Source organism: Chironomus tepperi, unplaced genomic scaffold, assembly GCF_022539635.2.
Source record: "Chironomus tepperi strain 1889 unplaced genomic scaffold, CSIRO-AGI_Ctep_v1 contig_445, whole genome shotgun sequence".
Classification (NCBI taxonomy): domain Eukaryota; kingdom Metazoa; phylum Arthropoda; class Insecta; order Diptera; family Chironomidae; genus Chironomus; species Chironomus tepperi.
In genome coordinates, this window is record NW_027226567.1 from 5,747,535 (window position 1) to 5,772,884 (window position 25,350).

Consider the following 25,350-nt stretch of genomic DNA (forward strand, 5'->3'; position numbering starts at 1 on the left):
ACGGTATAATGGTATGACGCATAAGATGCACCGGTAGTAGAATATATCGGCACAATAGTACAGTATTGGTGCACCAATGGTACGATGCATTTATACAACCTTGCCATACCAGGTGTACATATACTGTACCATACAACCATCCGGAGAAACCGATCCCAACAAAACGCTGTCCATGAATTATGTAGATGACAATTTTTGTCTCTTTCTTAGAATTGATGCATGAATAATGATGTGGAATGAATCAACTTTAATTAATCAGTTCCACAGCATTAGCTGTCAATTGACAGAAGCTGATGACTTCCGATCAGAGTTGTAAGTCAGGCATCTGTAATGGGCAAAAACCTAACAATTTCTCAATAATGCGAATGGTTGTTCTTACAAAACCTTACAAATTATCAAGATGTTGTACGGTTTTTGACTGTTTTGCAATTCTGCTCAGTTCCGATCAGCATTTGGACTATAGATAGATTAGCACATATTGAAATGTTGCCACCACGGCGACGAGTCGGTCGTATACTTAAAGGCAAGTGGCTGCCACTTGGATCGGGACACAACCATCAATTTTACAACTCTGGTCATCACCATAAATAATTAAGAAATTTGCATGAAAATGAAGTTATTTGAGAACAAAAGAAATATTTACATACATGATGACGATAATGACGTATACGATTCACCTTTTTTAAGATGACAAAAAACTCATTTTGTACATTTAAAGACTTGCAAAAAAAAAACACATTTTATTATTTGTGTCATTAAGGTGTGTCTGCTGCAACACAGGATTTTAGAAAACAAAAAGTTCATACAGAATAGTAATGCAGCGTTAAAGTGATTTCAAGTGTATATATTGAGGTTTGGTGGAACTGGTTGACTTGAAGCTTAGTAATTATTTGTTCGGCAATTCACGTGATATTGAGGAATTTAAGCTACAAAAATTGCCGTCAATCAATCTTTCAACATATTTATTTTAGTATTAAAGCACAAGTTCTCGTTAATAAATAAATTATTTCCTTTAAGTTCCTTCAAAAAAGAATTTTTTCCCTTTTAGTTCTTGATGCACGTTGGTCGAAGTGGAACTAAACTCAATTATCCTATTTTCCCTTTTTATACTCCTTTTCTTTTGTCTATACCCGTCTATGCTTTAGTATAAATTAAAATTAGTGCCTTTTGATTCGTAATAAATAAATAATTGAATGAATGAATACCGAATCATATTAAGATGACGTAAATGTGGGAAAATCAAGGGAAAATATAATTTGAATGAAAAAAATTTATCAAATTTGTGTATGAGAAAAGCTCAATAAAGCAGTCTTTAGGAAAATATCCAAAACATTGTTCGATTATTGATTTAATTAGCATAATTAATTGTGTTTTCAGTATTTATTCAATAAATTTTGTTGTGCTAGTAGGCTTGGTCAAATAGCTTGTAATTTTCTCGTTAAGTCTTCAAATATCTGAATATTTAGTCAACGAATATCGATACGTAACGTTAATTGTAACTTTAAGATGTAATAACAAATCTCCCAGAGCTTCCAACCAAAATGAAGTTTAACGGTCATTAAAAATTCAAATTTTTAACGAAAAGCAACGCTTTAACTCATCGCATGTAAATATTCATAGTTTGAAAAGGGGCAAAATGTAAATATTCATACGTTCAAAAGGGGCAAAACACGAATATTTTACAATTTTGTGAAAAATCAGGTATAAATTAATTAAATAAGTAGTGAAAAGTGCTTAAATACAAATAAAAAAAACTAGAGGCAATATTAGGATTCGAATATAGTACAATTATCAACTCTTCTTACGTTTTTCATGCAAAATAAGGTAAGTCGCGAGTTTTTGTTTACAGTTTTTGATTGTTTTTCTTATCTTTTTTTATAATTTTCCTTTTTCTTTTAAAAATTTTCACACTAACTAAATATCCTGCATAAAATCCTTTAAATTTCTTCTAATTAATGTTTAATTACTCAATCTAAACGTTTCAATTACTGAACATAAGCTCTATAAATACAAGAAAATGCTTAAAATAATATTTGCATGAAGAATAATGAAAAATCCTTTTTGATTTTCCTAAAACACTAAATTTTCCATTCACAAAATCTCTTCTTCTTACGCTACCACTTATACATTTTTGCTTGTAATGTTTACTGTCTATTAATAATCATGAATAATTTTTATCTTTGCGAACAAATAAACTGATTTCGCTCTCTTAAAACATACTTTAATTAATATTCTGAGATTTACACAAGCAGCTCTATAAATACACAATGTATTTTCTCTTTGATGCTCATTAAAATGAATGTTAGTATAAGATCAACATTCAGTTATTCATTTTTCTATTAAATACATTGTTAATAATTCTGATTGAAGTGCTACTTGTCGTCCTTTGTGACTGAAAAGAAGCTTTTGAGATGCTATGAATGAATAGCTTTTTCACCTTTTTGTACTTAATGAGACTTCTTATTATGCTCTCGAGTGCTGTAAAGTGCTTTTAGTCTGTCTGCGCTATTCATTGTTTATACTGCATTTTCAGTCTTAATGCATTATTAATTAACTGATTTGGTGCTCATTTGTCGTTAGGGATTAATTATTTCACTCAAGAATATTAAAAAGTGCTGTTCCACAGCACATAGTTTGTCCAATACTGTCGATTCCTCATTGAATTTTACATCAAGTGTTGTTCATATTGTTAATCCTGATTGAACTTTTCCCAACATCCTAAATGACTGTTAAACTATTCATACCGTTGTGTAATTTTTCCGTTGTCAATCGGAAGTGATGTGATTGACATTTTCAAAGTGGATGTGACATGAGACACATTTTTTGTAAATTATTCATTACTACTTGCTGTACTTTGTGTGTGCCTTCTTGTTGTACATTCCTATTGTTTTGGAAAATGTTGAGATTTTTCTTATGACTCGAGTGGTGTCTAGGATGTCAGACAGACATATCCGTGTGCCAATAAGCTTTTGGACATGACTTTTATTAGAATTTCTTGTAATTTTACTGTTCTATTTCTGAAAGGTAGTTCACCTCAAAAAAGTCCCATGAATAATTCATTATTAATTTCATTGCCGTGCTTTACCTTTTTTCGAATTAAAAGCACGTCATGTAAAAATCATGACTATTTTAACGTAATTTTTTATTTGCTTTCCATTATTCCAATAATAAATGTCTGATACTTCCTTCACATAATGTTGATATTCAATCACATGTGCTGCATACATTCGTTTTTCACGCTTATTCAAACATAGTAGAGACAAAAAAGCTCTCATTTTAAAAAAATATGTGATGTAGATAAATTACAACAAAATTTTCATGATGTGCTTCATATTAGCTCTTATAATAATATTATTTCTTGTATTATTTATCGCAATATGTACATATGTATGATAAATTGTAAAGAAAAGCTCTTGAAAATTGTATTCAATTAATCTATAAACATCCTCGAGCATATGGGGAGAGAAAATTAAATCATATGAGACTGGTATAGAGTGTTAAATTTTGTGGCATCAGGGATGAAGTTTTCAATTATGGCAAAATTTATTGCAAATGGTTATGTGGAAATTAAATTTTTTAAAAAATGGCATCAGATGTTGAAGTGTTGAAGTGATGGGGTTGCAGACCAAGCGTCATAGGTTAAGGCAAGAGCGTGTATCTTGGATGGGGTTGTTGGGGTCAAAACTCCTGTTTGGACAATATTATTCAATTTTTTAGGGTTATTAGATACAAATCTCATCTAGGCTAAGGTTAGCTCCGTTTTCATTTGTAGATTGGTCACGAAGTAGATCACGAACTTAAGTAAGCGTATTGAATATAGAGTCTAAGTGCTCTGCATAGGATCTCCTTTCTATACTTAGATATTGATAACCTAACTGCATAATCTAGTACCATTAACTTCAAATTAAGTTCATGAAGCATATAAGACGTTTATGGACGCGAAAAAGCATCATCGGCGTATCTAATCGATAGTGAGAGTGTCAAACGACCGACTTTAATGACCTAGGAACGATTCCAGGGAAAGTCTTGTCGGATTCGGGTGCACTTTCTCTGTTTCTAGTAACATCAACTCGGTTCGCGTTTTTGAATGACTCGTTCATGTCTTTGCTATGCTTTGAAGCTGTAAATAAATCAAAACACTCCAAAAACCTTTTTTTTGGTAAAGCTTTGAGCAAGCTTTGAGAAAAGAAAGTAAAAAGTATCACAGCACACAACGTACATATGTACATGCTGTGCAATTCTAAAATGCTAATTAATAAAATGCAGCACAAATTAATTTTTGGAAAATTAACGTATGACAAACTTTCGGTACGGTACATAAATTCAGATTTAATTATGGAAATGCAATATATATATGCGAGATTCCATACGACATGTACAAATGACGTGAATCGTGTCATGTTATTCATTATCATATACTTCAAAGCTTCACTTACTTGTTACACGAATTTATATAACAATAATTGACATAATTTTTATTGCTACTTATTATGCATTTATGACAGCAAAGGTATAAGTAATTACGCCAGGAATAATAATTAATGAAACCGGTGACTTTGTATTATCGTCTCGAACTTGTCCTTACTTCCCCTACGCTATCACAAAGACATGCGCATTACGACCATAACCACGTCGTAGCTATACACAATATATTTTTTATTAGATAGTATCTGAAATTCCCACTCTTCAGTAGTAGTTGAAATCTCTTTGCGTTTAGTTCTCATTCCTTACTTTTTCTGTGCTACTGTTGTGTACAGCAAGTGAAAAAAAAAAAAAAAATGATGACTTTTTATATACTCAGAAAAAAAGGAATAAAAAAAATTTTTTCTAACCTTTCACATTACTTAATGCATTAACGTTTTTACTCTATCTCTGTGTATACATACGCTTTTATTATATCCATATCGCTCTCGCATTATAAATCATATTGTGAACAAATATAAAAATAATAAAAAAAAAAAAAAGTTGAGATTCATATTTATTTTTTATCAGACATAAAAAAATGAGATTCGGTGAATACAAATATAAAAATGAGAAAATGTTGTTAAATATTAAAGTGTCATATACATTATTAAAAGTCCAATGAAATGTTAAAAAGGCACAAGGCGTCTAAAAATAGTCCTTATATAAATATAGCTATTTTTTTTTGACGGAAGTGCGATAAATACATAAAGGAATCGAAAGTTTTGTCTAATAATTTGACTTAAGGGTGAGAAAATTGTGAGAGGAAACAAAACAGTTAATTAAGGAAGCTCGTGGAAAAAAAAATGAAAAACAATTTAATAATTTCATTACATAATTTACGGGTCTAACGAAAAGGAGAAAAAGACGAAAGGAGGAGAAAAGAAAGTAAAAAAAAGAAGAACTTGAACAAAAAAAAAAGAAAATATTTCACATATCCAAAAAAAATTGTTGCTTTATATGTGAACCAAAACCAAAATAGCTGTTAGTCGTATCTAAAAGAATAAAAAGTTAAAAAGGATATAAGAGTCTATCAAGAAGAATATGTTTGTGTCAAGTACTGACATTAGATTCACATTCAAAGGACGATTTCATGTATTTTTTATATCCAAGTGTTGTGTGACTGAATTTTTTTGAGATATACAAATTTTTATAAGAAAGTGAAATTACATGGCACTGAAAAGGAAATTCCAGGATACTTACAAGTGTGAAAAACTTATGATTTTTTGTTTGCATTGTTGTTTGAAGTAGAAAAAAGAAAGTGACGAAACAAGACAGAACAAAATTAAGTTATGATGTGAACAATTATGAAAAAATTATGACGTTCCTTTCACTAACTGTGAATTGGTTTATTTCTTCATTAATCAGGTGTCAATATCATGCTCACAGAGCAAATTAGTGGACGAAACAATAACAAAAGTGCAACAGTACAGCAAAATACTACGCACGAAACGCCCAAAATTTGTTGGTTCAATAAAATAATATCATTTCAAAATAATTTGGGAGCTAATGAGTATCGTAAGGATCGAAGGATTAATGGACTTCAGCTACCATTACATCCACTTCAACTTGTCGGTTGGATTACGTTGATTGTATTTGTATTAACAGCATATATAATAATTATACCAGCATTTCATGTGAACGTTAGACTGCCATTGTATGTAACTATAAGCTTTTTACTAGTCATTCATGTTATTACACACATAGCTGCATTAATAATTGATCCAGCAGATGTTGAATTGAGAAAAATAAGCACAAGAAAAGTTGTGCCTGAATTTGATCGTACAAAGCATTCACATGTTATCGAAAATGGCAGGTGCCATTTGTGTAATATCAAGACAAGTAGTCCGCGAACGAAACATTGTTCCGTCTGTAATAAGTGTGTACAAACATTCGATCATCATTGCAAATATTTAAATAGCTGCGTTAGTAAAACAAGAAACTATGTGCCATTTTTAATGTGCGTGGTAAGTGCTGTTGCGGCTGTTTTGGTCATTTTGGCCGCAGCTTTGGCTCAAATCATATTGTTTTATGTAAATCCTAGTTGGTTAAATTTATGGGAAAATTTAACTGTTATTGATGACGCATCAACATTATCAACAAAAAACGAAGATGATTTTATAACGCAAATCAATCAATTTATAAATGATACGATGTTAAATGAGACAATTTTGATGGATACAAATTCAACGCTTACGAATTCATCGAAGGATGGAATTGGCCTTTACAATACAATATTCCTAGTTATTCTCGGTATTATTGCAATATTAGCAGCTGTTACAGCGGGTCTACTCCTACATCTATTCTTTTTTCATGTTTACATTTGTTATCTTGGTCTCACAACCTACGAATACATTAGAAATCATCGTCAGACAATTACGGAAATAGCTACAAATACAAATGAAACACAACCTAAAAATAAAATTTTTGCCAAAGAGATTTATTTCTGCTCAAAAATTAAACCATCTGAAACACGACACCGTCCCAAGAAATTACATTGTTGTGAGGATCTCAATGAGAATGTGTCTGATAATATAATATCGAATACAGTTGAAAATAGTACGACAGACAGTGTATCGCAGAAAGCATTTTACGTGTGTACTGTCTTAGAAGAAACAACAACGACAACCACAATGACGAGTACAAATGAAATTAATCCTCAAGTATCAAATCAAAATGCCACAAGAACACTTCATTGTTGCTCTGAATTCTCTCATGTTACGAAATCACAAAATGGTATATCGAAAATTGTACAATATTCAGAGCAATGTGCACATTGTAGTTTTCGTATAAGAGCGCCAAGGAAATTAGAGCATCAGAAGCAAAGATGTTCAATGAAAACAAACATAAGTAAACATCGATGGCGTAGAAAATGGAATTGCTGTTCAAATGTACCAAATAGTCCGGAAGATGCACCGGGAAATGCATTACATACTATCTACAATAATCAACCTTCAATCTCATCATCTGGTGCTGAAATACAACAACCAAATTATGTACAAATTGAAATTCCTATTGAAAGTTGTGCCAATACTTTTACCACAAATCATCATCAACAAAATGAACGTCATCATATAGATAATAATGGTACTAATATGTATCAATCAACACATGAGAACATGAAAAGCATTTCAACAATATCCACAGCAGCTACATGTAGTGGCAACAATTTAGATTCAATAACATCATCAAAAATTAATAACAGTAATAATTTAAATGGTAAACGAACTCGTTCGAAATTAGTACGTCCATGGCCTGTGAGACTCCGACATGTATTTCGTATGATAAATCGTTATAGACGTCCACGATGTCGAGGTGGAAGTAATACTGGCACGCCAAAACAAAATCAAGTTCGTCCTTTATCTGGGTCAAATTCAAGCGACAATATACACGGAAGTAATAATGGTAATAATGAGTCAATGCACTCTGTGCCGAGTGCACCGGCTCCAAATCGTCGTAAGCTTAAAAATACAACAACGGATTTACAAGAATTAGCTGATTCATTATCAATTATTCAACCATCAATGACAATGCAAGTGCCACCAAATATGCAAAATATACGACGACAAAGACGAAAAAATGTACTACGTAATAAAAGTCCAACATTATCGCCAATTCATGAGTCAGGCTTCTCAAATCCTGCATCACCACAATTAGCATGTCGTCATGCATGTTCTGGCAGTATACCATCCATAGCTAATACTGCGTCACTTTGTGGATCGAATAAATTGTTGAATAAGAATATCGAAAATTGAATCTGATGTAATTTTTTTTTTTGTTCGATTCTTTTACTATAATTTAATTGAAAGGAAAAAATTGATCTAAAGTAAGAAAGTGACTGGATAAATAAGAAGAAAAGATAATATAATATATTTAATAGAGAGGAAAATTGTTTGAAAATGCGGAACTGATAAATGGCGAGAAGATAAAATATAGGCAATTAAAATATTTTTCACAAAAGAAAGTGGTGAAAGCTTGAATTCTCTTTATTCGATTGAGAATCGTTAATTTATGGATTTCCATCCGACCTTTTGATATCCATTAAATATCTTGATATTAAATTTTATGGAATGGATATAATTTCGTATTGACTGTCAGGCAGGTGGTAAGATTCAACTATACTATAATCGAGTGAAAAACAATGAAGAACGTTAATGTGCTTATTATTCTGGTTTAGCAACAGTTTCCACAGTGACAAGCAACAAATTGTTACCCTACGCTGCTGACACTAGTAATCAATATTTATTCCTACACTCTTTTTTTACTGTTTTCAAACAAAAATATATCATTGGAAGTTCCATTCTTTACTTTTTTCGAATGATCAGTGGTGCTCGAATACTTTTTCATGGTTTTTGATTCTTTTTGAATGATTTTAAAGACTTTTGTCCTAAATTGCTTTAAAGACTGGTAGATTTAATAGTGTATAATGTCCTGCATCAGATTCTAGGTTCTATTAGTTCTAGTTTGAGCACCACTGACTTAACCTTTCAACCATTTCATTGAACTTAAACTACTATTTATTTAGTGTGTGCATTTCTACCCCTTTTTAAACAAATTCTTATGAACGAGAAAATAAATTTGTATTTCTACAATTTTTATAATGAAAAAACGTGAAAAACTTTTTGTATTAAATGACTGCGCGTCTATCTTCAATTTTCGATTTTACATCAGTGCATATTTGAAAATTGTAAATTTTTTTTCGCTTTTTCCTCTGAATGTTTAAATGGAAAAAAATAAAAATAAATTAAATCAAGATAATAAAAAAAAAGAAATTTTGTGTGTGTCTATAAACTATCATCAATACTACTCTACTAGTTGCTGATTCTATCGCTACTTCCTAATGAAAATTTTTTTATCAAAAATTTTCTTCTAATCAATATTTTAATCGTGATAAATAATGTGCTTTACGTAAATCGTATTAGCTAGGCAAAAATGAAATAAAATTAAATAAAAAACAGAGTTAAAAAGTGTTACAATAAAAAAAATGGAATCACAAAGTTCAATGGATTTGAAACTTCATTAATCTTCATATTGAATTTCTTTTCAATCTAAATTGATTTAATTCCGCATGATGAAGTTAAGCTTTTGAATATTTACATGTTGCATACAATGAAAGGCTAAAGATTAACTTTTTGCATCCTTTTGTTAAGTCATGAGGATCAAAAAAGTAATCATAGTGTCAACATTTTTCGTGACTAGCAACCCAATCCCGTCATTAATCATATTTAGCAAATTATTAGCCATGCCCAAAAAGAAGATTAAATGAGCTCAAAGAAAAAGCTACAAAGGAGGCAAAATCTAATTAGTTAAGGGTCATTGTAAAACATTGTGTCATTTTGATCTGACAAAAAAGTTTCTCCTTAAAAGGAAAAGCAGGAAAAAGTTTAACAGGAGATAGAGACGGCAATAAAACTTTCCTTTATGAAATTAAATATTCTGAAATTGCACAGAGAAGATGGGAAGGAAGCAATAAAGATGATGAAGTTTCAATCCATTGAATACTTAAAAATAGAAAAAAATGTTATTAAAGTAGAAGGAAAAAAAGGGAGTATTTTATATGATCAGGTCAGTCGAATTGGATGGGAAGATTTGGCAGCTGTTGCATGATATGTAAATGGAATTGAAAGGATTTTAATTTAGTTTTTTAAGTAATGTCTAATGGTTTTGATTGAATCGGTTCCTAGTGGGAATAAGCACAATAACAAACATTAGTTAGAAATAAACATCAGCTGGACATTAGCATGCTATTAATTATTTATACTGAATTTATGTCCAATCGAGGATTCCATCAGGCTGACGCTCTTCTTTGGTTTCAAAAATCATCAAATTTAAATTTTCGTAATTCATTAATTGTTTAGTACCCAAATTTCACAGAACGGTTAAGAAATTCCTAATCAAGCATTAGACCGGCGTGACTCTGGCAAGATGCCGAATTCGAAATCGGCTCTAAGTTTGACTCACGGCGCTTTGTGGACGGATTTTTGATAATTTACCCGTTTTGCTCTATTCGGGGTATCTCAAAGATGATTTCATTGATGTTTTTGTCTCAAAAAGCATCAAATTTGTCTCAGATTTTGATCAAATCCCTCTGAAACTAATTAATTAGAGTAACTTTTGAGCAAAGTCTCCAAGTCTTCCCATTCGATTAGAATGACAAAAAGAAACGTAGTAAAGACGAAAAAAAAAAAATAAAATAAAATAAAAGGACAGATAAAGCAGATGTCACAAAAGTTGAAAGAAAAAAAAAATAAGAATTAAATTAAAAAAAGATGAGAAAAAGTATTTTAATAATAATTTTAGAGACAAATTGAAGAATAAAAAAAATTACAAAAAAATATAAAATAAAAACACGAGTGAGCGAAGAGATATTATTCGTGAATTAAAAGTCACAACAATTTTCTTTTATACAGTAAGATTAAAAGAATTGTATACATAAACATAAAAAAAGTTTGTTGTAAAGCCAAAAAAAAAAGAAAAAATTTTATGAAAAATAATTGAAATAAAAAACCCAAAAAAATCAGAAAATTGATTTTCGAACGACAAGTACATGTTGAACAAAAAGCAAGAATTCAATATTTTTTCTATTAATAAAGCTGAATTTCATGATATTCCTTTTCAGTTCAACCAAACTGCTTTTATATTTTTCTGCGTAGTTGATGGCAAAGCTACATAGTTGGCACTTTAACTTATGCTATAATTTATATGACATGAATTGATTTTTTATCGAAGAAATTGCGCATTTGGAACTGAAATAAACAAAAAAAAATTTTTTTTTCAACATTGAACTGGTTTTTGCTGACGGACGGAACCTTAATAATAACAATTATAATTTATTGCATATAAAATATGTTACAAGTGCTCAAAATTTCTTATTATAGTACCATAACAATATAAATTCCAAATTTTCTGGCAACAAGAAATTCATTACAAACTATTTCTATACGACTAAGCATTTTCTTCACAAGAAATTATTTGAGGAATTTTATTTATTTTTTCATCAACAAAAAGAGTTAAACCTCATAATATTTCATTATTTTGTCGAGCCTTCTCCTTACCTCGAGGTTGTTATTCTTTCCTTTTTGCTACCTTCCATAAATTTATTAATTTTACCCTTTTCCGTTGTTGGTTCTTTCCACTAGAGGAATTTTATCATATTTTTGGATAGAGTTTGTTCAATTATGATGGTCGTCAACTAGGGCGGGCATTTGCTATACTCTTGGTGGGACGCTGCTGTGTCTTAGCAGAGTTTCAGAATATCACGATTGCTTCCAAAAGTGTCCCGAAATTTTATGAAAATCAGGAACTTACATACTTCATTGACCGTCGAATCAATTGTGATCCATGGCCTGACCAATTCCCGTACAGCTTTTCCATGAGTTCTTGAGACTTCCACGTGATCTTTTGCTGAACATCGGATGATTACCGTTCTATTAAAGTGGAATTAGAATGTGTTGATTGATGCTCTATGTAGAAGTTACTGTAATGCTAGGTATCAAACTCCATATCACAGCCCAATAAAAGCTTCTGACTTTTTTGAATTGACTTTCTGAGTTTTTCTACCGAAATATCTCTACACACGCTGACACACTTCATTAAAACTATTCTATTTTGAGGCACTTAATGGTAGTCAATCTAAAAATTTAATTTAACCACATACGCAACTCGTGAATGCTTTCTATTATAAAAACATTCAAATTCCATTAAAAAAATACCAGAAATTTATTCAAAATTCACTCAAGGGTTAGAGGCTTTCCATCTAAAATTCATCATGCAAAACATTCCGAGAAAATACAGAAAAGAAAAAAAAAATACTTTTGGGATCTGACCGCTGAAAAGAAAGCTCGAGGATGAAAGCTTTGAAAGTTTAAAGAATAATAATCTGTTGGCATTTGGGTTTATCAACTTGTAAAGTTAATAATGTAGAAGTTTTTTCTAAAATTTCCCCCTTAAAAAGTTTTGTCCCTACTCAAACGTGTTTATTGCGTTTTACTTGATCGATTAATTTTACTTTTTTTCATGTCATTTAATTACCATAAAAATAAACACAATTAACTTTTAAATTTATGGGCTTGGAAAGAACCTTGAATGTTTTTGTTTTTGTATCGTCCTTAAATGTGGGAATGATTCATTGAATATGCTGAACATGTTGAGATTATTTTTAATTACATGTGATAAATATTTTAGGGTGTTTTTTTGGGGAAATTCGAGACATTTTTCACGTAAATGATACAAAATGTTGAAAACTTTCATGAAAAAAGGGACGAAACTTACCCAAATAATGAATTCGACTGCTTTATACCAGAATACGTTCTTTGATGTACCAAAAAGCACCTTTAAATTATCTAAGGAACAGACAATAAACTCACAATGATTGTTTAATGCAACAAGATAAAGGTTAAAGTTAGTTCTTTTCGGATAACGATGAAAAATGAAAAAATTAATGGGATTTTGTTACGTAATAATAAATTTCATTTAAGCCTTTAGTGTGCCTGCATGCTGATCCATTTTACCTCAAAGTTGGTTGCTCTTCGATGGTGAATCATATTAGTTGAGGTTTTTGACACAATTTCCTATTATGAAAATTGTAATTTGACATCTTATGCGACACCACGTAGATATGTAACTTGAAATGCTCAGATATATGTCAAATTATTGATAAATTGATATTTTATGTGTTTATATTGATTTTGAAGTTGGATGTTTTGTGAAAATTGATTATATTATGACAGATAATATCAAAATTTCCGCTTTAGTATAAATTGACCTAATATGGTTAGCTCTAGTTTGTCCTTGAAAATTGAAAACTAAACTTATTGAAAATGCCGCATTTATTTATTACCCAAGATTAATATTTATCCTCAAATTATAATTCAATACTAGCCAAAAGCAAATGTGCCAAAAAAGCTTTTAAAGTACATTTAAATTACTCAATAAATTTCAAACATGTGACTTTACAATTATTGACGTATGATCACTTTAACGAGGACATAAAAGTAAATTCGATTAGGATTTGTTGTTAACAAGCAAATAATGCTGTGGAGAATTCGTTACGTAAAAGAATAAGTAAATAAACATTGAACATTTCATCCTTTATTCTCATAATATTATCAAGAAAAGAAGAATGTTGCGTACTTATTGAATTTTGATATAATGCGAAGTTGAATTGCCTGAAAGATGACATATTACGTGCCTTGAAATAAAATTTCCTTTTTTTCTTTGTCAAAAATTTTAAAATGGATAACGGAAACGCAATTGACTTGCTGAATGGGTTGCTTCAACTTGTGCCGTTTCCCTGTCTACATAAATACGACTTTCTTACTTACTTATTTACTGCAACCATGTGGAACTTAGGCTGCAGTGGAACTTAGGTACAACAGAAGGTTTTACACCTCACTCTGTTGGTGGTTCTGTCTCCTAGTTTGTCCAAATACAAAATACGACCTCTTAATTATAAAAACTCCAAAAAGATGCAAAAAGTAACTCCAACAACATCCCACAAGAGCGTACATTTCATTAATTACAAAAAAGGCACATCCATACCTTAACAAAATATCGTATTTGTTTCACACTTCATTACATTGACTGCTCGTCCTTTTATATTCCCTTTATAGCCTTTTGATTTTACGAATGATTGAGCACGCAAAACGTTGATGGCTCTATAGAGAGTCATCAATATTTGATGGATTATTTTTGGTTGTCGCCTCTGCTGTTTATTTGACGGGTGCACACCTTCGAAATATATAAAAAAAATTTACATTGTGTGCTTTTTTTTTACATCATGGAGCTTTTTTAATTTTGCTGGACACGAAAAAGCCATTTAAGTCGACGATGAAATTGGACAGGAAATTTATCAAGTGAAAATAATAAATAAATATTAATAAAAAAAGAGCTTCAAAAGTAAATATATATAGCATGTGACAGAAAGGTATGACTGGCCATAAATTTGATAAATAGATTCAAATGAATCAATGGGCGGATGTATTTGCATACATACATGTGCGAATAAATGAAATGGATCACGGATGACTTATAAGTGATGAAATAAAATGGAAATTCATGCAAATGTGGCACACGTATGAAACAGTATTGTTATATTGCTAGTGCCTGTTCATCCTCAACCCTATTTCACTCTCAATTCCGGCACATTTATTTATGTTTTTGCTTGCTGCAAGCCTTTTTTTATTGGCTTCAATGTTTTTCTTGCGGAATGTACATCATGTTGATTTGCAGCTTTCTCTTGGCTTTCCTTTTTCGAAATAGAATTTATTTGGCAAATTTAAATTTTGGTGAAATTTAATTTAAAAGCTGATTGCTTTTGGCATTTTTATTTGATAACGTTTGAGTAATTAAGTTTATTGAAAATTGGTTGACATTATGTTGCTGGATGTTTGTTGGGGATCAAAATGTATTTTGCTGGATAAATAATTTACTTGCTAAATTAAATCATCGATCAAGTTTTTTGACAAATAAGCTTTGTGGAGGCTTACACAAGTTTAATAACCTTAAACACGCAATTTTTATATCGTATTTACTCGGAAATCAATATGACAGATAGTCAAATAAATTGCTTAATTTATTGATATTTATTTCAATTTATTCGTAAATAACAAGTAAATAATTTATTAAGTTTGATGAAGTTAATACGATTGAACAAGCTTTTTATAAGCTTAAGCCCTAAAGGCGTATCAAGGAGGGTTTTAGGGGTCAATTACTAGCTTATTTGGAGAAAACTCTTCAATTTCCAGGCTTTTGTGAGGCAAATACCACAAAAACCCCTAAAGCTTTTGCGACTCATGCAAAAAAGCTTTAAAGCTCTTCTTTCATGATCTAGGAGGGTAGTGGGCTAATTGTAAACCGTGAATCGTATACCGTGTTCGGTTTTTGTCACGGCTAACCATCAAAGTGTGCAGCGAAAAGGTTGCCTAAAACTGATCTAGGATGTTGAACTAGGATGGTAGTCACAAAATAATTAACGTGTACTTCCGTAGACTTGAATACTCAGTCCACAAATATCAATTCTGAATAAATTTTATATATTGATCCACAAAACATCATCTGAACATTTCACCTAAAATAATATGAAGTGGTACCAGCTTGATAACAGCTTCCAGTGCTCTAGTTATGCACTTGTCACAGCTTATACATCAAATGTTGTCAAATGTATTTTTTCATTCAATTCAGAAATTAAAAACAAATAATTTGAAATAACACTACATGCTGATTGAGAACATATATGTTTACCAATTCTCATGATATGGTGCCAAAAAAATAAATTCCCAATCGAAGTTGCTGCTTTTTGCAGCTTTTTAATGTGAAATATATTTTTGATAAAAATAAATTCAATAAATCTTTCACACATTTCAACACATTTCTTCTTCTTAAATGGCTTTTCAGTTGCTTCATCATAATAGCATGCAACTAAACAAAAATATAAAATTATTGGCATACGCTTGGCTTTGTCATGATCTTCTAAGATGAATTTTCGTTCACAATTTTCATCTTTCTCACTTCTAAATTATTAAAGAGATCCTTTTGATGATGTTCATTTCTGTTGCAGCTTATTGCTGTCTCATTTTCTCGGTGCTGTCAACATGTTAACATGCATTATGTTGTAGAAAATGTTATGAATATAATCATCATCATCACGAGTAATGTGAACTCAGAAGTGAAATGAAAATAAATTTTGTAGAACTAATGACTAAACTAGAAATGCTTAAACTTTCTTTTTGAACATCAAGGAAGTTATGTCATCTTAGATATGAGTGAAAATCTATACCGGGTGGCACAGTAATGCGACTTTGGGGATGAGAATGAGCTTGATATGCTTGAACACCCTATTTGCATACTTATTAGGCGACTGCTAATCGAAATCAGACTTTACGGTGTAGTTAAGAACTTTACATCCAGCCTGTTAATACAGTAACTTAGTAATGTCCTACCAAACATGCTGTGCTGTCCGGGCATTGCAAAAGTTCACTAATATATCTTCTAGAACGCTTTTTGTCATGCTTTTGACACCATAATGTGTAACTCAAAACATTTTGCTATGTCAACATTTTTAAAGTTTTGGATACAACTATTTAATGCCTATTATAAATATAAATTTTGATGATTTCACTGATTTCACACAAAAAAATATGTTTTTGCCCTAGAAAATCCAACCTTCAAATAAATTTTCCTTCAAATTTACGATTTTCTATATAGAAAAAGTTTTTTTGAAGCTTTCATGAAGCTCAATAAAAAAGGAAAGAAAGTTCAGAAACATGAAAACTTTGACAATTCCACGAGGAAAATAACTTTCAGCATTCTTCGCACGATTTGGCTTTAGTGATGCAGTCAAAGAAAATTGTTTTATGCCAATCGTATTAATTGCTAGCTTCTAATTATGCTAAAACTTTTCCTGTAGTTTTCATGACTTTCTAATAATCTATTTCCTCGCATGCTTCAAATTTCTTCATTCCAATTAGACTCAAGTTCTGACTGTCAATATGACAAAATAATCACATCATAATACAGCTCACAAAAAACAAGCACTAAAAACTAGTAAATGAAAAATTCTTGTTGGCAAACATCCATTTATGAATATTATGTTTGTGTTGACATAAAGTAGCTGCTTGTTCTTGCTTCGTAGAGAATAAATAGAGCTCCTTGCTCTACAACGAAACGTGTAAAGTGTTGCCTTTGAAGAGCTTCTTAAAAAAGTTCTTTAGTGCAAGTTAATGGACGCTGTTCAGAGCTGATTATCAAGTTATTTTAATTTTAGTCTTGTCAAATCCAATGAAAAAGCAAAAGTTTTGTCTTTTTTGTTGCTAAAGATGTGCCAAAAGAGGCTGAAAAGGGTTCAAATTAAAATTCAATCTTAATTCTAAATGCACAACGGAAATGACAAAGTTTTTCGTTTTGTTCTCCATTATGTTTCCTGATAAATTAAACTAATTAAATTTTCATTATACAAAACTGAGAAATTGGAAAACAAGAGGAAATGAGTGAGACATAATTTTTGAGTTTGGAGAAAGTTTTTTTGGGGATGGAAATTGAGAGGGTCGATCGGAAGTGATGTGTGGTAAGACACAATAAACCACATATCAAGTGTGTCCACAACGTGACACATCTGAAGATACTATCGACACATTAGTGTGTACACAACGAGACACATCTGAAGATACTATCGTCACACTAATACAACATTGTCCAAGCTTCTTTGTGCCACAACACCTCGATGATAAGCCACAACTGAAACCGCACACGACATCCGGTTCACAGCATTTCCAGAAAAATTCGAAATGATGTGTGACATGTCGAATGTGGCACACCACACAGTTGTGTCGTACCACAAGAAATCTGTGGACAACAATGTTGTAGATGAATCTTGTCTTTTTTGACCTTTTTGTGTGATTTCAAGGAAGCTACACCAGATATCAAAATGAAACCATCCCCAAAACAGGTCTAAAACAATTATTCTACATGTGAAATTCCATCATCAGCATAGAATGTATCTTGATCATTTGGAAAAGATGCTGATTTAATGATTTTAAAATGGAAATTTTTCGATGCTTAATTGCATATGTTCAACTAAGTTGTTCATGTTTATTACAATTTGTTATTTTTAAAGTGTCTAAAACATTTTTTTTGTTAAAATTTTTAACATATGCTGTCTTGGATGTGCTGTCTAATTGCTTTTGTAAATTATTTTTATAAGCACAACAAAACTCCTGCTTGTTTCTCTTAAATTTTATTTATTTTGTTGTTGTTGTTTTATCTTGTCCTATTTCACTCACAATTGAGAATGTCCTGATTCATTGTGCTGATCCCAAGAATCTAATTAAAAACTTATTTCCTTCTGTTTTCATTGTGTATTGTGCATCAATGAATGAACGAAGATTTTTTTGACATTGAAAAATCTTTCTTTTATACAAGAAAATACTCTGCCATTCTTCTTATAGCTTAAGTCCTTCCTGCTCTTGTTTGTTATGAAAAGTCTGACATAAAGGAGATGGAGAAGAGAAAATCCATGAGGTGAATTTTGTTTTTGTTAGGTTTTAATATACCGTTTGGGTTTTGTTTTAATGGAATGTGTTTACTTTAGTATGGAATTGATCTCTTACATCAGTGTTGTCCAATTTGTGTGCCGCGACACACTAGTGCGCCACACTAGTGAAAATGCAATGAATCGCATGTCTGGTGTGTTTTCGGAAGTGGCTTACTATCAAGTCGTGTCGTATCGAAAACCAGTGTAACAACACTGTCTTACACCGACGCTAGTGTATTGCTGTCCAACCTATATGCCGCCAGAAGAACCAGATGTCGTGTGTGGCTTCGATTTGTGGCTTACCACAAAGGTGTGCTGTGACACGATAAAGCTTGGACAACTCTGTTTTATTGTGTCGTCAGTATCTTGAAGTCTATTGCGGTAAGGTGCCATACTAGACATGTGGTTTACTGTGTTGCGTTCGAAGAAGTTTGAGAATCACTGTCCTAAATTCTAATTTAAACCATGTCAGATTATACATTCAGAGCTACCATCCTAAAAGATCCTAATATTTCTCAGTAAAATCGACAAAATCCTGCGCTACATCCTTCACTTGCAGGAATTCCCTAATACAAAACAGCATCAACAAAAACTTCAAACTTTCCCTTAAAGTAAAAAACAAAATCTGAGAATCCAATCAGGATTGATAAGTTGCTAAGTCTCACCATAATTTCTTCAAATTTTTCATTTCCTGCTTTTCTTCTCATTCTCATCATCATCGTCGTCATCACCTGTTTTTTATACATCAACATTTCTTATTTGTTCTCTTCTTTTTCCTTTAATGTTCTTTCCCCATCTTGAAATAATCGAATGATAATAATATTGCCCTATTGTTCGAGATTGAGGTGAGATTATGCATTTAAGCTGGAATTAGGAAGAGAAAAAAAGATAGTTTTTGATGAGGATGAACAAAAAGTTTTTGCTGCTTTCCTCGTCTCACGTCAAAATTGGCTTCATGCCAAAATCTCATTTATTTTCCAACCAAACTTAAATCCGACCTTTTTTATTTGAAACGTGAAAGAGAGCAATCAGGAAGTGACAGTGCTTATTCATCTCAATTTATGCTAAAATAATTGAATTTATTCTTGCAGCCGCAACATATCAGTGGAACAATGACAAAGGGTGACCACGAGGAGCAAAATAATGACACGAATTCAAATGACAATCAAACATTTCCAATACCTGCAAGTTTACGTCAACCAAAATTATCCGGCTATGAGTTCTATGAGAAAGTACTCGGATCTCCAAAGTATGTTGTAGCGCCAATGGTCGATGCAAGTGAACTCGCATGGAGACTTTTATGTCGTCGACATGGTGCACAATTATGTTACACGCCAATGTATCATAGTAGTTGCTTTGTGAAGGACATTAAATATCGGAAAGAAGCACTACAATCATGTCCTGAGGATAGACCATTATTATTTCAATTTTGTGGAAATGATCCAAATACCATACTCGAAGCTGCCTTACTTGCTCAAGATCACTGTGATGGAATTGACATTAATTTAGGATGCCCACAGGCTATAGGTAATGATAGGAATGACAAGTCATTTTTTTTACTAAACATAATTGATTGAATTATATGAGGATATGAAATGCTTTTTTTGCTGGATGTAGAGTTTTTTGAGATTGCTTTGACATGCTGAATTAAGGCTGATTTGATTTTCTAGAAGAGAACTAATGGAAGAATCTAGGATGATAGTTCACTTGCTCAATCTGTATGCTAATAGGAATTGAACTTATAACCTAAAAATTGGATTAAATTTTGTCAATTTTTGCTATCAAATATAATCTCATTATAGCAACCTTGCAGTCGAGATTCTGCAAAATTCATATTTAAATCATAAGCACAAATTATTTAAAAAAGCCTATCAAAATGTACATATTTATGAAAATTCAATAGGCTTCAATGCGAAACGCATTAATGCTTCGATTTAAAAGCCACAATTCCTAGATATTTGGTATAGCTTCAATGTGAATACAAATTTTAAGCACAGAATAATGCCTTAACCGTACAAAGGTTGAACAGAAAAGCTATGTTTGACATTATTTCATTTCTAGGAAGACACACGAGGACTAGATGAATGTAAAAGCAGGCTTCCTTTTTTTGAAATATAATACAATATCAGATATTAAGTTCATATTTTTAAAGACTAGACAATGCTAACATTAAGGCACACATTTATGCCAAAAGATTACGCAAAACAGATAAAATCGTCCTTTCAATGCCAAATCAAGCATGAATTTTTCATATCACGTTGTCGGTTATACTTTTTTTATGTGTTCCTTTTCTTCCCCTTTTCCGTCTATAGCTAAACGAGGCCATTATGGTGCATTTCTTCAAGATGAATGGGATTTACTAGAAAAAATTGGTAGGAATTTTCATTTGTACGCATTTTCTTTTATTGATATGTAACAAGCATATCCTCTCCCATTTTTATTCCTATATATAGTTAGTACACTTCATCAACACCTAAGCGTTCCAGTCACGTGTAAAATCCGAGTTTTTGATGATGTAGATAAAACGATAAGATATGCTCAAATGTTGGAACGTGCCGGTGCTCAAATTCTTACAGTTCATGGTAGAACGCGTGAACAAAAAGGTCCACTAACTGGCATTGCCGATTGGTCAATTATTAAGAAAGTTCGTGAGAGTGTTAAAGTTCCAATGTTTGCGAATGGTAATATTTGTTGTATAAATGACGTACATCGGTGTATTGAGCAAACGGGTGTCGATGGTGTTATGTCGGCTGAAGGAAATCTTCAAAATCCATTTATATTTGCTGGGGTTAGTCCAACGGTTTGGGATGCTAGTTTGGAATATTTAGACATTTTGGATCAATATCCTGCGCCTGTTGGATACATTCGTGGACATTTGTTTAAAATCTTCCACCACTTGTAAGTTTCTGTTGAGATCATTTCCTGAGAATATCCTTAATAATTGTTGCTTTACAGATTATTGCTCAAGTCGAATTTAAAGGAGCGTGAAGACATGGCTCATGCACATTCAAACGATGAATTTCGTGCCGTTGTAAATCAACTTCGTGAAAAGTTCCTGCCATATCACGAAGGTGAGATACCATGGTGTGGTGAATCCAAAAATGATGACAATGATAATGAAAATTACGTCTATGATTGTAACCTCAAAATTCCACCATGGATTTGTCAACCGTACTATCGTCTTCCACCGGAAGAGCACAAACAAATGATGGAAGAGAAAGTAAAATTAGCCGAGTCACGTGAAAAGAAGCAATATTTTGATAAAGAAGGCAATGTCATATCCCGTAAGCACATGAAAAAATTAAAGAGATTGGAAAGGCGTGCAAAAGTTTTAACCGAACGTCATGGTGAAATTTGTGAAGAAGATAAGTGTGCTAATACAAAAGGTCTCAAGTGTGAATTTAGCTTGTGTCGACAATGTTGTCGTAATCGGTGCTTTGAGAATCTTGTTAATTGCATTGGACATAAGATATTTTCGACTAGATGCTATGACAAAGGATCAATTGACGAAAAGACTAATGAAGTTGATGACAAAATGGAAGCTGAATGATTTTCCATTACTAACTTAACATTTATTAGGTTTATGACAATTTGCATTAAAAAAAGCTTTAAACAATTTTTATTTATGCATGCAAGTGTCTCGAAACCTAATAACCAGTTACATAAATTAAATTATATGGCATGAATTTTTTTTCTGTTTTGTTTATAAATAGGAAAATAAAGTTTCTATTGTAGAGAATGAATAAAGACAACCTTGTGGACATTTTGTCAGAATTTGATTGTAGTTTGAATGTCCAAATTCCAGTTATCATGGTAGTTGCTTATTTCGCTGGCCGTAGAGATCAAGTGTGATCCATGGCTTCCCTCAGTCGGCTCCTGAAGCTGGCTCTATCGCTGACCATCGTTTGCCAATTACCAATTCCAAGTGTGACACTATCTCTATCGACAGTTCCTTTAAATGAGTTTTTTGGCCTACCATATCACGTACCAGAGGTAATTGTTAGACTATTTCTGATTTTCCATAACGTACCTGCCAATATCACTATAATTACAGACACAATTTCCCTTCCGATCAAGCTACTGTTGATATTTTCAATAATCCATGTCTTGTCATTACAGTCAACTAATTTATTTATCCATTCAAGTCATGACATTTACATGAAATGTGCATTAACTGAATAAAAAAAAAAAGAATCTTTTCACATCCATTGAGAACTCGACAGTTGTGCAGACGGAAAATCGATTGAGATTGCATGTTGTGCGGCATTGATTTTAAAATTCTAAATGCATTTTCCTTCTTTATTCCTTCATTTCTATGTCACCAGTGTTTTTCATTGATTGTGTATATATATGTGGATGTATGAATGGCTACAATAGCAAGTAAGACGTTTTCACGTGACCGAGTTTGTAGTATTTTGTAAGTAGAAAGCTTCGTTGTGGGTTGAGATTGTAGATAGAGAATGAAAATTGAACTTTAAGGTTAGGTTAGGCCATACATATCTTTATCTTTAAATCTTTCGTATGAAAGGAGTTCCTATTGTATAAATCAGACATAGCTTTCCTTCTTTTACTCCATGAATTCTCATCTGACCCACAAATCATTATCATAAAATTGAAACAAGTGTCAGGACGGAAATTGAGAAAGCTAGACAGAGAAAATTATGTACAGAGACACAGCACAGCACAGCGACTGAATAGAATGAAAAATCCATTTGGGAAATTTAGATTAAATTCATTTTTTTCTTATTCGCGCTTTATATCCAATAAATGAAAACCATGAAAGCGTCATCATCTCATGAATAAGTCACGAGTGACGAGTTAAAGTGGATTTTTTTTTAGATTGTGTAAAATTTTTCGATGTGCTTTTTTTTATAAGCTTTAGCATGATTACGATAAAAGTGATTTTTATTGGATTTTCTACTTAAAGAAATTTGTTAAATTTTCCGTTTAGGATTTGAAATTGATATTAATTTTGGGATGATTATAGGAAGTCAAGAGATGAGTCTTGAGCTTTCAATTCACTTACTTACTTACTTGTTTGGCTGGGACGCACGAGGATCCATTGCCGCGCATAGGGACTATAGCGTCCTTTTCAACACATACTTAAGTAATTACAAAGTTGTTCGAATCCAATCATAAAATGTAGGCCTAGGTTTGATCGAGAGACCTTGTAAATCCTGGCAAACCCTTCCCGTTAAACTATCAATAGCCATGAAACGCATATAAACGCGCAGCTTTGCATCTTAAGGTCTGAACAGCTAATTTGCCGAGTAATTATGTATGCATAATATAGATTTAAGAATTATTGTTAAGGATAAAATCGTTGTGCTTAAGAGTTCTGGAAATGTCATTAGACTTAACAGGAAAATAGGTTGCTATTACGTGTTGTAATGGTCTTTGTGAATCATAAAAGCATACTCTGAGCTTGTTAGAGTAAGAAACGTTCGGAAATTATGCAACACTTTAATAGATAATAACGCTAAGTTACGTGATTTCGGAACGTTCCCAAAATTAATGATGTCTAGCATTGGAAAGAAAGAAACTCAGTATCCTCTTAGAAGAGCAGATAGTCAAAAGCAATTAAACATTGACAACCTTCTTCAAAAAACCCTCAAAAATTATAAAACAATTCCATCTTTACAAGACAATACGATGTTATACCTAACTTCATAAAACAACACGATGTTATACCTCATTATAGTCATTAAAAATAATTTCGATATACCCATAAAAAAGAACTTATAATTAAATTATCCACCCAGCTCAAGAAGCTTAAAGTCTTCTAACAAAAAAAGAAAAGTTTTAATTGATTCCGATACGAATGGAATTCTTATCGATTATTCAGGGACATTCCAATTCATTCGAAGATATCTAAAAATACTTGCGAAAGTCAGAGGATAAATAAGATGAGGTCACGTTTCGTGCCGAGGAAGATTTTCTTCCTCCTTTAGGGTATTTAAAGCACTTCCAAGGATACCGATTTTCGATTAACATTTTAATGTAAATTTATCGTATATCCGATGCTATTTTAACCTATAAAGATTTTTGTTTGGTGCTCGTAAATTTGCTTTTTGCCACAATTCCTTCATATTAAGCCAAAATGTAGGTTGCAACTTTAACCAATGAATAATCCTCAATTTGCATAACAGCGTAATTTGTACAATAACCAAAAAAGTTGTTTCCGAAAAATTAGGTGGATTTTCATATTTTGTGTTATCGCATGCCTTGCATCTACAACGTCCTGGTCATAATGAAACTTTGTCTTATAACTTTTTTTTTCGGAATGAATATAACTGCGGATGAATCCGGGGGATGAATTAATTAAGGAAGAAAATTTATTCATATCGAGATCTTTGGGGGTATTGACGCATTATGCAATTTGGAATGAGGTTGATTTAGTTGGGAATGGGATGGTGAGCAGCACGTCATTTGTTGTTTGTTGATTTTGAATGCTATTTCCAATCTGGTTACGAAAACTGCCTATGAGTGAAAACGATAGCAGTTTTATACACAGACATATCTTAGGCTGTTATGCACCAAATCAGCACTGCTGATTTTAGGCAACATCAGAAGAAGGTCAAGGATCACAACTGATCTGTTTGGTCAAAGATGTAAGTGAGACATAACTTCATACTTGGCCGTACAGCTCAATTGTAATTCATGGCTTCCCTCAGACAATCTATGGTGTCTTTCAGACTTTTATTGGCTTTTCCAGACACCTAAGGCTGGCTCTATATCTGACTTCCGTCTGATATTTCAAATACCAAGTATAAGTCCATTTCTATCTATAGCTTCCTTCAAAGAGTTCTTTAGTCCTCCACGAGCTCTTTTACCATCTCCAAAGTTGAATTTGAAAACCT

At 32.0% G+C, this 25,350-nt stretch overlaps 1 protein-coding gene across 2 annotated transcripts; it reads left to right on the plus strand.

The window, feature by feature from the left end:
- Window positions 1–1,658: 1,658 nt before the first annotated feature.
- LOC139098090 (tRNA-dihydrouridine(16/17) synthase [NAD(P)(+)]-like) lies at window positions 1,659–22,264 on the plus strand. 2 transcript variants are annotated; one of them, XM_070650209.1, is made up of 5 exons: window positions 1,659–1,824; window positions 19,582–20,017; window positions 20,803–20,862; window positions 20,944–21,388; window positions 21,446–22,264. In XM_070650209.1, exons 1-5 carry the CDS (start codon window positions 1,813–1,815, stop codon window positions 22,038–22,040), a joined length of 1,548 nt encoding a protein of 515 aa, XP_070506310.1. In that variant the 5' UTR covers window positions 1,659–1,812; the 3' UTR covers window positions 22,041–22,264. The 2 variants fall into 2 exon arrangements, with proteins under 2 accessions (XP_070506310.1, XP_070506309.1); XM_070650208.1 differs by lacking the exons at window positions 19,582–20,017; window positions 20,803–20,862; window positions 20,944–21,388; window positions 21,446–22,264 and adding an exon at window positions 5,830–11,386.
- Window positions 22,265–25,350: the final 3,086 nt, after the last annotated feature.

Excerpts from the sequence above, each read along its gene's own strand:
- LOC139098090 (XM_070650208.1), top strand. The coding sequence starts at position 5,841 with ATGCTCACAGAGCAAATTAGTGGACGAAACAATAACAAAAGTGCAACA.